The sequence below is a fragment of the Volvox carteri genome, assembly GCF_000143455.1.
Source record: "Volvox carteri f. nagariensis unplaced genomic scaffold VOLCAscaffold_17, whole genome shotgun sequence".
In the NCBI taxonomy this organism is placed as follows: domain Eukaryota; kingdom Viridiplantae; phylum Chlorophyta; class Chlorophyceae; order Chlamydomonadales; family Volvocaceae; genus Volvox; species Volvox carteri.
The window spans coordinates 393,761-409,372 of record NW_003307560.1 but is presented as its reverse complement, the minus strand read 5'-3'; the positions used below and the strand labels follow the sequence as shown (position 1 = coordinate 409,372).

Sequence of the window (15,612 nt, the reverse complement as noted above, 5' to 3'; positions counted from 1 at the left end):
TGCGTCCAATTTCCATATCAGCAATATCATCCACATGTTCGCGTCATCATGTGGACTTTCCATCGTCATCATCATCACGACTTATTCAGCGCGCTGATGTACAGCACTGTACGGCAGAGGTCAGGGGCACAGGGGCCGGGAGTTGCAGAGGAAGAAGCATTACGACAACTGTGCAAGAAGCAAAGTCAACTGAACTGAAGTCCTTGCGAGTCGATTGGAGTAAAGGAAGACACGTGAGTCTCGACGACAGTGAACGGAAATATGTATATACGCGGATGGCAGCGGGTCGGGAGAAACGCGGGAGCAGCACAGGGAGAGAGAAAGGGAGAGAGAAAGGGAGAGCGAGGAGCATGCAGGCCGGAAAGATGCCCTTGAAAGGGCCTTATTGCTATTTGATTTGATCACACAGCCGATGCTAGGATGCCGTTCTCTCCCAGCACAGGGAGCGAAGTCGGGTGGAGAGCTCCGGGAAGAACTGCCTGGCCCCTGAGATGTGCAGGGAAGTCCACAAGCAAGCAAGCACACTCGCACGCAAGCAGATAGGCAGGAAATCCGAAATGCGAATGGCGTCATGACCCAGCAGTAGTAATTGGCGTACCGTTATTGCCCCGAATGAAGGCGTCTCCGTACTTGTTTTTGAGTTGCCCATTGACGTACTCCTGCACAAACCCCACAGCAGGGGAGAGAGCGGGTGGATGCAACAGCTCACACCTCACATCTGGACATAGATGACCACCACACAACAGTCAGGACACGACAGAAGGGCCTTCTGCTTCTTCGCGACAGGTTCTTCTTCTCGAGGCAGACTAGATTCGCCAGAGCATTCAACACCAACGAAACCGATGGCTTGAACCCCCAAGTATGCCCCCAGGAATCCGCCCTGCATATGATGGGTATACGACACGGCCGCTGCGGTGGATGACGACGACGTGGTGGTGAAAGTGATGCGCGCGATTCAGATGAAACCACCAAAAACAGCCACCACGCGGCCACAGAGTCGTAGCGGGCAGGCCGGCGTCGTATTTCCCGTATCGCCCATAGTGGCCGATCTCAGCAGATGGCAGGTCAAGCCCCGATCTGCGACCTCCTCAGGTCTTCAGGGCTCCAGGAATCCTGAGGCCTCCTTGCTAAGCTGTGGCCTCCAACCCCCATATTCTTGAGCCTGCCCGGCGAGGGACGGCTGGACCCAGTGTCCAGTTCAGGTGCTATACACTTCGCGTGTTCCTCAGACTCACTCAGACTCCCATGATGAGCACATGTCCAGCACACGAGCAGCGCCCATGCGTCTCCATACTCTGTATTTACGCCAAGGCCATGGTGACTAGGCCTGTTGCCCTGGGAACAGTTATTTGCCCGTGTTGCCTTTTTGCTGCGTGCAATCTATGAGGGCTATGACCTGGATCATCCCACACATCCCACCGCACCTCAGTCTGCTCCATAGCAATGTTCATGTACCCGTCCAGGCAAGCTAGTATCCCTGCACATCCCACCGCAATTAAAAAGGGGCTTTTGGATACGGGAAGCGGACGGGCGCAGCGCTGTGCGGTCCATGTTTACCGCACAGGACACATGCGCGTGGCCACGCGCCTACACGGCTGCTGTGATACCAGGCGAGGCGCTACCCTAGGCTAGTGATCATAAGCGCTGCGTAAGGCGAGAGACTGCTGCAGCATGTGGGGGGCATCAATCCTGCCACAGCCATGCAAGGGCTATGCTGGTTCCGACAGAGCTGCGAATTTGACAGGCATAACCCAAAGCGCGCCGGAAGGGCGTACCTCGATAGTCAACTCCGGAATTGAGCTTGACTAGCACGGGTTTGCCTTTGATAGCTTTCAGAAACTCAGCCGGCGTCTGTCCTCGCGCATGGCGCAACCATCGACCGGAGCATGGCGCGGCATCATGATCAACGATCACAACAAGAACTCATCTAGACAGGTCTCTCATTTAGGTTACTGCTCAAAGCTTACAACAAACCTTTGTGACGCCAGTGGACACGCCGGCGTCTGCCATACCTCTGCTGATAACTCTGCAGAACTACTTTGATGCAATTGACTAAATGGAGACAAGCCTAACAAACTGAGAAGCGTTTTTGCTTCTTGAACTGTTACGGTTGAATTTGCAGCTGGAAAACTATCGTATTCAACAGTTTGGCCAAGCAGCTGTGTCCCGCATAAGCAAGCTCGACTACAACTTCATTGGCTTTACACCATCGACGAATGCAACCTCTGCAAGGTGGTCGATTGACTTACAAATCCACGTGTACGAATAGTGGTTACGGAGCAATCACATTCTTGATTACCACCGTCACATTAAGCCGTCCTTGAGAGAAGGTGCAACAAACTTAACCATATGGATACTCTAATTAAACTCAGCTCAAAGGCTATCACAATTCGCTGCCTTTTCCGTCCTGCTTGCTGCTGCCGAGCAGTTTTCCCATAAAGCTTTTCGCCCCCTCTACAAGCTTCGTCGCCCCATCCAGAATACTGCCAGCTGCCTTTGCCGCAGTATCCTGGAGCTTCGCCACCGTAGCGCTGGCCGTCGAGGCCGTACCGTCGTCCCCACTTGCTGGCTCCTCAACTGGCGCCGTTCGTTTGACGTAGCTGTCCATCCCCGTTTCTGCGCGCCACGGTAAAATGATTAGGGTACCAAACATGGCACATATCCAACCGAAGGCCTTCCAATTCCCTGCTCATGCCACTCACCTTTGAGTGCTTGCGCAAAGTCCGGGTCGTCCCCGTACACATCCTGCATCTCCTCAAGCTCCTCACTCAACGTGTCTGTGTTGTATAAACTGCCCGACAGGCCCATAGCCTCCATGTCCCTCATCATCCGCGTGTTCCGAACCTCGTCTTCATCCAACGGTTCATGGACCTCATCCACACGCTGACCCTGCGCGGTGCACGACGGTGTGTGTGGAGATCCACGACCCAATACCACACGCACGTCACTCGCGGTGCCGATTGTGGGCGCACCTACGAAGGTGCAGCACCGCGTATGCCTGAGGAATGTTCTGGACACCTTACCGCTGAAAAGGGCGGCGGCTTCCTGCTGCATGCATCTGTGGCGTCGTAGCATAGCCAGTTCGTGATAGCTGCACGCTTTTTGCCCTTGTAGAGCATAGCGCTCAAATCCGTCAAATCAATATCCTCAGTAATGAGCTCGCAAGCCCTTGCTATTGTTCGGCACTCGGACTTGCATCTGCCAATCTGCGTTGGGAAGTTCGGATTAGGGTTGGGGCGGGCGGGGGCCGGCGGGCGGTTGACCCCACTTTACCCGGTAGCTCCAGACCGGTCCCATAGTATATCACCCACCATGTCCGTGTCTTTTAATTCTAAGCTGGTCCCTTGCTCCACAATGTCATACTGGGTGATCCAATCGCCTGCATTCTGGTCGGGGTTGCACATCTTTTCGAGTCTTTCTAGGATGTCCGCCTCGCTGATCTACGAGCACCAACATTATTGTGAGTCTTCCGAGTTATCGCGACGCAATGTTCTTCCTAAAGTTCCCACCTTTTTCGCGCCTGCAAGTTCGCCAAGGTCCTTCATTATGAGCCGGGTCTCCTTCGCCATCGCCTCACAGACTTGGCATCTAATATATTTCATGTCATTTTTGTTTGCTGGAGCTTTAGGTTTGGGTCGCTTTGGGCCGCCGAATTGCGCGGAAGCCACGGCCACAAATGCTAGGAGCAAAATCCCAATTAATCTGCTCATGTTCCAAACATGCAACAAACGTCCAACCCGTTAAAATACGTGCTAATGAGTGACACTACTTGCTGACAGTTGCCGGCCGACCGCCAACTTCTAGACGCTCGTACAAACCGCTGTACTGATATGAGGTGTCCTCTGCGGCAGCCCGGCTTACAACCCATGCATGTATTTATGTTATAGCTGTGCATAATCCCCGAAGTTTAAAGTATTTTGCGATGCTCGTTGCAAGCCTCAATAATGCACCCAGGGCAGGTGGTTAGATACTGCTGATGAACACAAGAATCCAATCGGACACTCGGATCAGCTATTGGTTACGCCAATCTCACAGCCCGCTGTATTTTTCGTGGAGAAAATCCATTCCCTCCGGACGTCCTACTATGACACCCTGCGAATCTTGTTATCTCACATCTGCAGTAGCCGAAGACTTCCGTGGGTTGCAGCCTGCAACATGCAGGTTGCTCAACCTACTGGGCCTACTGGTTGCTTATACTTTCATGGTGTACGGCAGGTGCATGGTGTAGACAGGCTGCGCGAAAGCGGATGCCAGAGGTAGCTCACATAATGGTAATTTTCCACATTAGTCGAACAACAGTCGGACGAATATGGGAAGGTATCATTTGGCAAAAATCCCATAAAACTCACCACCGCACTTGTTTGCCCGCCGCAATGCGAACGGTAAGTTTAAGACCCACATTTCATCAAGGAGTCACACCTGAATGTCGTTCACGCGACACATACACTGGCAGAGACACTGGCATATCCATATCCGACCTGCCCCGCGAAATCCATCACCCAGACCTCATTTAAAACCTCCGTACCTTTTTCCCCCAGGTAATGAATGACAGGAGCAAAAAGCCATACACACTCTCAAGCCCACTCCACAGCCTCTACCCCTCCTTGTCCCCGAGGGGAACACGCGCGTCCCGCCTCCCGCCTGGAGAAGCGTTACGACTCTCATCGCGGCACAGCGCGAGACGAAACAGGACTCAACGAGACTAGCAACATATAACCTATGTGCTCGTAGCTCGCGACCTGCGACACGCAAAATGTGCAAACCACCTGCAATAAACTGTCCAATCCCCTTCCAACAACCGACTACGAACAGTACCGTGGTCCGGGTCATGACTGTATCTCACATTATGCAGATACGAATGGGACAATTTTCAAGTTCCTTAGAAGTTGAAGTAATCTGAACGATGCGGAGCCCGGACAAATCTACGGCACCCGTTTAACTCCGTTTCGCGGAACGGGAACTTTGCTGCTGAAAACGATCCAACAAACGATCCAACAAGCCTCAACCTCCAAAACACATCTCAGCTGCTGTCCCCCGCCACCACCCAAGTCATCGACTCAGCATCAAATAGCCCTCAGTCCCAATCCCACCTATCCGTGTGCAGCACCGTACACAAGGCCCTCACCACTCGTACCACCTCCCCTAAGGCAGGTGCCCTGTGATCCTGCGGAGTCGGGCTCCGCAGTAGCACATTGCTACACGTCTACACCCATCCGCAATACCCCTAAATTCTCAGCCACACGACACCGACTCGCACCTCAGTCCCCAACTGCCCAACTGCCATACGTGTGTTTACTTCGCCTTCTCCTCTTCCGCGCGCCCGCTACCGGCTGCTGCGCACAGCGATGATGCTAATGTCCTGATCTGGCATGTCTTCCCCGTCCCGCGGCGCCAGGCAGATCTCCAAGCCGTGTGCCGAGAACACGTCCGTCATGTGGTCGTCGAGTTGTTGGGAGCGGTGCACGTGGGCCAGCAGGATGGCGGCGCGGGGGTTGGCGGTCAGGAGCCGCTGCAACAGCGGAGCCAGTACTTCTGGGCTTTGGTTGTCGTACACCAGATCAGATCCTGTGTTGTGGGGTACGGGGGCTGGGTTGAGTGGTTGCAATTGATGGTTGTGTTCGCTACGGCGGTGATGTGGGGGGTAGGGAAAGGTAGGGAGGGAAAGGGAGGGAGAGGGGGACCTGACCCGCAACGTGGACGGCTTGAAAAGGAGCAGCAACTATAAAAAAACACAAACAATGATCCGGGTAAAAGAGTATTGAGGTCTGGAAATAAATCCAACGCCATAACGCATATCGCCTGGTAGGAAACAAAGGTCAAGCACAGATGCGGACAAAGGAGGACAGGTAAAAGAGCATCAGAACGAGCCCATCCCTTCCCTCGCTCCTCCCTCGCCGCCTCTTCTTCCCCTCCTTCCGACCCGCCACTACCCCATGCTCCCGAACGTTGTGCTACACAGTCGAAGTTCGTACCAATTACGTAATCCCAGGCCACTCCCAGCAGCTCCGGGGAGGGCGCAGTCCAGTCCAGAGTCGCCACCTGAGCCGCCCCACCGGCACCTCGGATCAGGTCGGCGTTCTTGGCCAGGTTCTTGGAGGCAATCGGCACCACATCCGGGAGGTCCGTCAGCAACACCGTGGCGCCGAAGGCGGCGGCGGTGAGGCCGGCGACACCTGCGCGTGCGTATGTATGCGCGTGCATGCACGTGCACGTCCACGTGTGTGTATGTAGGGGGTGACGGGAGCCGCGGGATACCAGAATTGTTGCAGATGAAGACGATGAAAGTGGGGAAGATGATCAAAAGGGGGACGGGGATTGAGGTATGACGGGATAGTGATTGGATGGCTGGGTTTGGCTGTTATTCAAATTCGTAAAGTAATCAGACGTGGTGATGGTGATGGTGATGGTAATGGTTACGGTGATGATTCAATCAGATTCGCATGGTGATGAAGGGGGAGCCTGAAGGGCGCAGGGTTCTTCACCAGGGTACCCAAAAATTTCGGCCGTGTCCGAAACCCTCTGAATAACCTTTCGAGGCCCTCCCCGAAAATTTTCCTGTCAGCCGGAGAGTGTTTTCGGGTACCCCGAAACTGTCTGAAGCGGTTTTCGGGGTAACATTTAGCTGGATTCTATCGTTACATGCTAGGACGGCTGAATTAACAGGTGTTTGACTTTATTTTGGAACATAGCTCCTGGGAGCGATCGTTCAGGCAAGGATTTTATCCAAATCCAAGGAGGCGCCGCTCCTCATCCACCTCTGCAGCAATCGCCTCCACCACACCTGCCACATCATCATCCGTCTCCTCAGACGGGTACACCTCATCACTTGCCACACTCTCGACCTCCTCGTGATCAGAAGGATAATAGGCCTCAGCAATTTCACTGCCCACAATGCCCTCATCATCACTCTCATCAGGCAGAACACAGTCGCCCACCTTGGCAAGACGGTGCAGGAGCCCATCCGGGTTCTTTGCAACATACTCCTCAGCAGCTTTAAATCACAAGGGGTTGGCATTTCATATCCACGGTTGGACCGAGTAATCCAACACGCAGAAGGGAATCAATGGACGGGACAGCCAGCCGGTTATGCAGCCTGTTCTTGATAATGCGGTGGACACTAAAGCCACGCTCAACACACGCTGTTTGAGTGGGCAGGACACAAGCGACATACACCAACTGAACCAAGCGTGGAAAGAAGTGGACCCACTGACGCATTCCAGCCCAGGCCCGCTCCCAGGAGGTGCGGCCCAGCTCCAACTGCAAGGCCATCTTAGACTTCATAACTGAAAACTCTTTCTGCAAAACGTCAAGCTCGCTGACATCGAAGGCAAACAGGCGGTTCGAGCTTGCCGAAGCCGCGAATCCCGAGGGAGATGCGGGGCACCTTGGTTGGGCGCTCATCATCAATTGACTCGGGCATGTTTAACTATGCATATGCTTAGATGTATGAAAATGTGGCATATGGATATGCTTAGATGTATGAAAATGTCTGCGATACAGCTGCGAAACAGCCGCAATGCACATTTGTACTTGTTGTTTGACTGGTGACCAAGCGGGCCTTATACGTCAAGCCCGGTTTCAAGGCCCCGTCTGCGCCCGAAAACATGCAAATTCACGCTGAAATATCGTTCGGTTTTCTCCGAAAACGCCTTCAAAAGGCTTCGGTGGGGTCCCCGAAAAGATGCTCTAAAAGGCCCCAAATCCGTTCGGAATGCTCCGGGGCGTACTAATTTTCCTTTCGGGCAAAACAGAAATATCTCAAAAAAGTTCGGGCCCGAATCGGGGTGAAGAACCCTGGAAGGACGTGTGTTCTGTCGAGTAAGACTTGCTAGGGTAGGAGTCTCTCTCACCGATGCCAGTGCCGAGCTCCAAGATGGCCCTTCCCTTGATGTCTGCGTGCTTGTAATCACGGAGGTAGCAGCCCAACCGAATGGCTGGACGGATGAGGCAGCAGCAGCAGCAGCAGCAACAGAAACGGCAGTAGTATTAGTGAGCCACTGAAACACCGTTGACAGCAGCAGCTCAGTACAAACAGGGCTGGGAATAAAAAAACAGATGTCTGCTTCACAAACAGTAAAATGGGGAAGCAACTACTAAATAGAAAGACGAACACATTGGTGAAGCTCTGAGCCGTGCTGATATGCACTGAGGAAGGCATTAAGACTTGCATTCAGGTTGTTGCGGGTTTCCCAGGCTGCGGCGGGTTGTCGTCCGAGTGGTGGTTGGGGTGGTTGTGGCGGTTGCAGTAATTAAGCACTAGGCGGCTCTAGGCCCCACCTGACTCCATAACTGGGCAGCCTTCCGTGCGACCTTCCTCCACGAACTTGAGGCCAATAATGCCAACTCGGTCGCCCTAGGGGCGGCGTACACATGCGTATCCGTTTCGAGGTGATAAGCTGGATAAATGGTCATTTGATAGAGGATTGTAGGATTTCACGATTAGTGTTTACGGGAAACATGGAAACGTATATCGATTGGGGCCTGTCCTGCCGAGAGGAAACGGCAATACCGGTAGTAGCGCGGAGGACTTAATCCGATTCCCAACTTTTCAGGTTTCCAGAATTCCTAAGATGGGTTTCACCGTAGGCGGTTCACCAGGGGTCGTTTCAAGATGAGAGCAGGGAGCGAGTTGGTGCGCGACGCGTGCAAGGAGCGCGTCCTTGTCCTGCCATAGCTCACCACAGAGCACGACGAGCGAGCCATAGCACCCTCAAGCAAGGCTTGAAACTCTGCATCAAGCTTAACTGCTTGACAAAAGACCGTTCGGTGCATGTTCACAGCTGCGGGCACCTGCGGATGGGGCCAAGTGGTAGGTTTGGACTTCTCATTAAGGTTTCCAAGCAGACTATATACATATTTTCTGAATAGATAGTTCTCTTGGACCATCACGGTGCGCCTCAGAAGCTTGCTTAGCTGCTTGCCGAGACCGTCGCACTCCTTCGCTGCAAATTGCCACGATGAAGATGACACCTACCTTACGCATTTGTCGTTGTACTACATGAGGAGTGACGCTTAAGCGGCTTCGATCAGCTGCAATGGCGCTGCGTTGAGTGTGCAGGGTGCGCATGGTGTTGTAGCAGTTTTAAACGAATGATCCGATGTGCAGCCGATCGCTTTTCCAGACCAACTATTAAGCGAATGTAGTGTGTCTGTACTTCTAAGGAAAAATAATGTAGGTCAAGCTAGATAAAGGAGAGCGCCAGGCTTTACCACAACCGAATACGTTGATGCAAGGCCCTTCTGTCCTTCTGTTTCTGAGCCTCTGAACCTTGGACCTCCATCTCTTCGTGATGTATTTTATAACGCTGTGGCTGAGGCTTAACTTGTGATTATCTGGTTCATTATGCAATTCATGCTTCGTTTCGGTACATCGGCACATCGTCTTCACAGTCAGCAACCTGTATTGCCCTGGAAGCAAATTTATTCCGTTCCTCCACGAACTTCATATAGAAAAAGTCGTTTGATTGCAGCTCACGGACAAGCACCACAGGAACCGAAACCAACCCGCAATGATGAAGACCATAGGCGCCTTACGTCAGGTCAGGTACAGTGAGGCCTTCAGCTCTATTATAACATATGTGCGTAGTACCACTTCTCATTGATAATTAATCTCATCATCGGAGACGATGGGGCTCGAACCCACAACCCCCAGATTAGAAGTCTGGTGCGCTATCCATTGCGCCACGCCTCCACACCCTAACAGCCTTCAGCTCCTTACTAAGGCTATCTCACTATGATTCTGGCCTGCTCAACCACGTCTTTAACTCACGGATGCTTCCATAACAGACGTTCCTTATTTCGATTCCTCCATCTCCTCTCGCCAACCAATGCAACACCCGCACTCGCAACCCTGTGTCCAAACCTCGCATGGGTCTGCACCCTCCACCGCGGTGTTAGTTACCATGTCCATGTCCATGTCCATGTCTGCAAAACGTAAGCCCAACTAACCTCGCGTGGTGGTATCCTGCTCCCTCCGCACACGCCGTTCGATGGCCGAAGATATCAGCCCACGCCGTTGCTACCCCGCTTTGCTCGAGCCTATCTCCTGGCTACCTCGCATCGCTGTTCCCTTTTTCCGTCGCTGCAACCACCGCCTCCTCCTCTTCTTCCAATCCACTGAACAGACGCACGGCCTCTCTTCTATCTGTACCTCCCCCCCCCAAAATGTCGTTTGTACAATTTCTGCTATTGCCTCACTGCCTTTGACCACTCCACCGTCCTAGGACGTCCGATGTGCACCTACAACTGTTTCCCTTTTTGATTTTTTACACATATGACTGTAAATTCTGGTCCCACTTCCCGCTGCCGGTCCCGGCACACACACACACCCCCGCCGCCGCCTCGTTACAGCAATCCTCCGCTCCGCTGCGGCCACCTGGTCCCGGCTGGACACCCCTCAGCGCCTCTACACGGTAGTCGCAGCTGGCGCCGTGCTGCTGGCCGCACCCCAGCTTTTGACCCTGCTGCTCATCAGCGCTGAGCGGCTGCTGGTGGGGGCCTTGCTGGTGGTGGAGGAGGTGCTGGGGGGGGCCTTGCTGGCGGGAACAAGGCTGGTATGTGTGCATGTGTATGTATGTGTGTGTTAATGTGTTGATGAAACATGCGGCTGCTTGGTGGCGGGTGACTAGAACTAACTATCGCTACCGAGGCCAACTAAAGTCCCAACTAGATAGACCCCTAAGAACTAGTTCCTACCCTGTGCCGATGGACAAAGCGAAAGCACATGCTACCACAGCGCGTCCGATGCGACGGCAAGGCCCCCGGATGCGCAACGAGCCTTTCCCACGAAAGCATACGGTTGACTGACCTGTTGTCGATTGTGTGCGTATGTATCTCTGGGGGCTGGGAATCCGGAGTGGTTTGGGGGAGTGGGTAAGGGCACGGTGGCGGGACAGTGCGATGAAAGAAAGCTGTGATGCGGCTAGGGATAGGAGGAGGAGGGGAGGGGTGGGAGGAGGAGGAGGCCCAGGCGGCAGCGGCCCCGGCGGAGACACGACGTGGTCGAGGACGTGGCGACACAGCCGTCGTGTATTGCCATGCAATTGCACAGCAGTGAGAACGAGGGGCGCTACCTGCCGTATCTTGCCAGATCGCGAGCCCGTGTAACGTTTTACCTACTACCATACTTCACCTCACCTCACCCTACCCCACTAGAGAAGCGGTAATCACGTAGGGCTCTGGCCCCCTTTGGCCGTCCGGTCCCTAACCCCAACCTATCCACCACCACCACCACCAACACCAACACCACCAACAACAACAACAACAACAACAGCAACCCTCTCCCCCTTCCCCACCTGCCATCCGGGTGATCCGCAGATCGCGCTGTCCGGCGTCCTGGCACTGGTGGCGGTGGGCGCCTACCTCTTCCTGTTTAGGAAACGGTCCCCGTCTTGAGAAAAGCAATGTTTGTCACGTGAGAGGAATGTTCTCCTGCTCGTTGCCGCTTGTTGGACGGCTATAGCCTAATCAGGCCTTCCACGAATACATGATATTGATGATAAGTCTGGTGCTGGTGCTGGTGCTGGTGCTGCTGTGGCGGTGGTGGTGATGATGTGGCGGTATATTTCCTGTCCACTGCTGGTGTGGGAAGGCTTGCATGGGCAGCAGAAACGTAAACAACCCGACCCGACCCGACCGAATCTGGATACAAACAAGGAATCAACACGCTGACTGTTAAAGAACGGTTGCTGCTGTTGAGTGTGGAGCTGATCCCCTCACGCTCCGTCGTTTTGTATCCTGCTACTGCTACCATTACTACTGCTACTGCTATTACTGCTACTACTGCTATTACCACTACTACTGCTATTACCATTACTGCTGTGCTTTTACTTGTTGGACTGTGCTGGCCTAGCTGCTGGTCAGCTGTGTATGATCTTTGTGGACGGTGACTGGGGTGGGATGGGTTATGACATTAAGCTGCTGCAATCAATCAGGGCCGCACAAAAATGAAGAGTCAAGGGGAAGTCTGGACTTCTCAGGATGGGTTGGGATGAGCCTCTTGAGTTTCTTGACAAGATCCAAGCAATGACAGGGAGGTTGGGTCCCCAGCGAGGACATCTGACGCCTCCAAAAGGGGTTGGAGGGTGACGGTGGAGGGTGGGTTGGCCGTGATGATGGTAAGGCCCGCATGCGGATGGTGATGATGCTCGCGTTACAGGGGGTATACCGGGGGAGTCTCTCTTCGGCTTCTACACTGCCGCTGGTGGTGGTGGTGGTGGTGGTGTAGTTGGGTAATGGTTGGGTGGTGCTGATGGCATTAAGTACAGGGAGTAGCGCCTTTGCATCGCGGGTGGTGCTCCCCCTCCCCCCTCTCCCTGCCCCTCATCGACTGAGGTTCAGGTGGTTCAGTACGAACACCTAGGGGCTCACAAGAGGTGAGGGCACTAGGAGGACATCGCGCCCTGGGCTGGTGTAATGACGCGCGCGGTGGAGGTTCAGCGCCAGATATCGTACATGAATTCGTGCATTTAATGAATACCTTAGTTAATTTTAAGATGTTAGAATGTCCTGATGCGTTAAATCTCTCCGTCTGTATCCCTTTTAAATGTTTCGTGAACACGGGTGTCTTACGTACGGTGTCCTACATACGACCGCTTTGTAAGGAATGATACGGCACTTCCGTACGTGTGTGTACGTTTGTGACACTTCCGTACGTGTGTATGTATACAAGAATTGACCAGCCTAATCAATTGTGCCATTGCGAGCTCCGCCTTTGGGACTTCCCCGTCCCAAGGGATATGTGCTCTCGGATTTTAATCCCTTGTTTTGCAGTTATACCTACTTATATATTTGCATTTGCGTGGAGTCGTGGATCCGCATTAGGCATTAGGCCGCTGATATCACCTCACACCGCTACCGGAGTCTACTGGATTCTACAGCAGCAAGCTGTGTTGTCGTGCAAACCTTCCTCCCATCCCCCCCATCTCCACACACACACACACACGCTGGCACAAGCCTCGATGACCAGCCCCTCGTCAGCAGGCGCCACCCCGGCCCTTCCTGGCCCGCCCAGTCCCCCCCCGGGTGGTGTTGAGTCGACATCCCCTACCCCTCAAGAATGGTGGAGAAGAGAAAGATGGAGGGGACCACTATCGTCGCATTTTCAGCAGTGTCCTCCTCCTCCCTTTACTCGCGCCCGCAGGGAACCTCACTCGCCTCCCTTTTCCTCCTCCTCCTCCTCCTCCTCCTCCTCAAGCAATTACATACATAGAGAAACATACAGCTAGGAGAACGGCAACCGGACTAATCATTGTCCAGGGCCGCGGCCCCGGACGGGCCAAACCGCGACCACCGTCATCACCCCGTCATCATCCCGGTCGTCTCCGCCGCCAGCGACGGCGGCGGCGTTTCCACCAAGCCGATTCTCGGACCGTACGGCAACAATCCAGTCGTACAGATTGACGGTTGGATCACAGTGCCCCGGTTGCAGCTTAAGCATTGCTCCCACGGGGGGTAGCTGCGGGGGCAGCTGGTAGGCGCCCTGCGGCCACCAAGGTTTTGTGTTAAGTGATAAAGCGTCTGCTGCTTTTGTAAAGCGGCAGACGCAGCAGCAGCAGCAGCAACAGCAGCAGAAAGTCTTAATCCGCCCTTGCGATTCGTTCGTGAAATCCACACCATGTATGTGGAAGTCAAACACTTGTGTATCAACTGCTTTTGCCGGTTCGACTTAAACTGTCGCCCACGCACAAGAGAAGAGCTCAAGGAGAGTCGGGAATGGATCCAACCAACCAAAAACATCAATTTATCAATACGGAGGGAGCTGACAACGAATATCGCTAAGGCAGTAAATGGAAATTAAAGAGTCTGCAGCACTAGCAACCATAGCAGCAGCCGCTATTGCTACTGCTGCTGCTGCTGCTGCCGTGCCGCAGTTTTAAGTTATTAGCTGTTGCCTCACGTATCCATCCCCTAGTCCGTTGCCGTACCGCCAAGGTCGCACGTACATCCCGCCGACGGACCTGCGGCCACAGCAGCTTCCCATGCTCGTCACCGCCGCTGACGTACTCTAACGTCACGCCGTACATCTCTGTGAAGCTGCGCGGCAGCTGCGGTGGCCCGCTGTCTAGCGACACTGCCTTAGTACCGGCGTCCACCACCGCCAGCCCCCGGGATGGGTTGGTGGACATCACCTGCCGTGCACAGGTAGCGCGCGCGTGTGTGTGTATGTTAATGATCTGAGTCGCGATGAGGGAAATGCAGATGGTGGTAAACTGCAAGATAACTCCGTATTCGAGTGCGTGTGTATGCCTGTATGTGTGTGGGGGGGAAGGAAGTTTATGGGGAGCTGATCATTCGGGCGGGAACGGGGAGGGGGAGGGGGATGATGCAAGATAGCTTTAGTGTGTATGTGTGTATGGGCCAGAACATACACACACACACACACATAAACACACCAACACACCAACATGCAACCTGCGTCAGCACCCAGAGGCTCTGCTCCCACTCCCCTGCGCTGCCATCCTCCTGCGGGGGAAACGGGGTTGATGGAAAAGGAGGTCATGGGGGCCCGGGCCGCAAGAGCGGGAGGGAGAGGGACCTCCCCCCATGAAGATGAGGAGCTGGGAAATGTGAGCAATTCACGTTTGAAATCGGTGTTCACATTCAGCGCTCTTTTAGTCAAAAAGTGAGTATTGACGTGAGCAGGCTAAGGCCTGCTATCCGCGCAGGGGCCACTTCACCTCCAGCCCCCAACCCGCCTGCAGCAGCATTAACAGGTCGAAAAACGTGTGCAGGTTTAAGTCCCCCCCTACGACACACATACACACACAATTGTACACACGTTCACACATACATACATACACACATACCGCACTCTACCCCACCGCCGCCCAATGCCTCTTCCTCCAGTACACCCCCACTACTGCCTACTTGTACATTGCGGCTGTAGTCCGCGTCATTGAACACGAAGGACCCGGGCTGGACCTCCGTGAAAACCCCACTGGCGGCCTCCAACCTGGACGTGACGTGACGTGACCGCCAGATTCAGGACGTTGGGGGAGAGGGGAAGAGGGGAAGAGGGGAAGAGGGGAAGAGGGGAAGAGGGGAAGAGGGGAAGAGGGGAAGAGGGGAAGAGGGGAAGAGGGGAAGAGGGGAAGAGGGGAAGAGGGGAAGAGGGGAAGAGGGGAAGAGGGGAAGAGGGGAAGAGGGGAAGAGGGGAAGAGGGGAAGAGGGGAAGAGGGGAAGAGGGGAAGAGGGGGTACCAGGGCCCTACCGGTGTCAAGGGGGCGCGACTGCGGTAGTCGAGGGCGTGGATTGGCGGGTGGGGGTTTGGGGGTGTGAACGGGATAGTTTGGAAGTGTGGGCGGGCTTGGGGAAGTCAACACCAGGGGGGGTCAATACACCAAAACACCCCACGATACTCCAACGTGTCGCGTGTAGCAGGCTCGCACATGCACACATGCATACACACCTTCATGCTACCCTTGCTTAGGGACAAGGTCGGAGGTCCCGCTCCTGGTTCAGTCCGGTGCGCCGACCCGCTGTTGACCCTCCTTCCCTTCCCCCCTCCCCTGCCCTTTCCCCCTCCCCTGCCCTTTCCCCCTACCCCTGCCCTTTCCCCCTCCCCTCCCTTCCCCCCTCCCTACCCCTTCCCCCCTCCTCTCCCTTCCCCCG

At 54.4% G+C, this 15,612-nt stretch overlaps 4 protein-coding genes across 4 annotated transcripts in view; 1 reads left to right on the top strand and 3 right to left on the bottom strand.

Annotated features, from left to right (window-relative positions):
* Positions 1 to 569: 569 nt before the first annotated feature.
* Positions 570 to 1,854, bottom strand: VOLCADRAFT_60073 (uncharacterized protein; the record flags this gene model as incomplete). The annotated part of the gene is made up of 3 exons (XM_002950003.1): positions 570 to 659; positions 1,425 to 1,477; positions 1,776 to 1,854. Coding segments are annotated over 3 exons (222 nt in total), but the record flags the coding sequence as incomplete, so codon positions are not given.
* Positions 1,855 to 2,702: 848 nt separating this feature from the next.
* Positions 2,703 to 3,404, bottom strand: VOLCADRAFT_104574 (uncharacterized protein; the record flags this gene model as incomplete). Its single annotated transcript, XM_002950002.1, has 3 exons — positions 2,703 to 2,889; positions 3,024 to 3,206; positions 3,312 to 3,404. Coding segments are annotated over 3 exons (462 nt in total), but the record flags the coding sequence as incomplete, so codon positions are not given.
* A 5,889-nt stretch (positions 3,405 to 9,293) lies between these two features.
* VOLCADRAFT_104572 (uncharacterized protein) lies at positions 9,294 to 12,914 on the top strand. Its single transcript, XM_002950116.1, has 4 exons — positions 9,294 to 9,539; positions 10,351 to 10,553; positions 11,317 to 11,349; positions 12,334 to 12,914. Exons 1-4 carry the CDS (start codon positions 9,344 to 9,346, stop codon positions 12,376 to 12,378), a joined length of 477 nt encoding a protein of 158 aa, XP_002950162.1. The 5' UTR covers positions 9,294 to 9,343; the 3' UTR covers positions 12,379 to 12,914.
* Positions 12,915 to 13,246: 332 nt separating this feature from the next.
* The window catches only part of VOLCADRAFT_90489 (uncharacterized protein), a gene marked incomplete at both ends in the record, with an annotated part of 6,060 nt that continues 3,694 nt past the window's right edge, over positions 13,247 to 15,612 (bottom strand). Inside the window, 4 exons of the mRNA XM_002950001.1 lie at positions 13,247 to 13,480; positions 13,959 to 14,129; positions 14,402 to 14,463; positions 14,823 to 14,953. Coding sequence (XP_002950047.1) covers positions 13,247 to 13,480; positions 13,959 to 14,129; positions 14,402 to 14,463; positions 14,823 to 14,953 — 598 coding nt within the window. The remainder of the gene's footprint in view (positions 13,481 to 13,958; positions 14,130 to 14,401; positions 14,464 to 14,822; positions 14,954 to 15,612) is intronic.

Bases quoted from the DNA above. Each gene is read 5' to 3' on its own strand.
- VOLCADRAFT_104572 (XM_002950116.1), top strand. From the start codon at position 9,344: ATGCAATTCATGCTTCGTTTCGGTACATCGGCACATCGTCTTCACAGT. The intron at 10,554-11,316 runs GTATGTGTGCAT...GGTGATCCGCAG, and splicing joins TGCTGGCGGGAACAAGGCTG to ATCGCGCTGTCCGGCGTCCT. The intron at 11,350-12,333 runs GTGGGCGCCTAC...TCATCGACTGAG, and splicing joins GCGTCCTGGCACTGGTGGCG to GTTCAGGTGGTTCAGTACGA.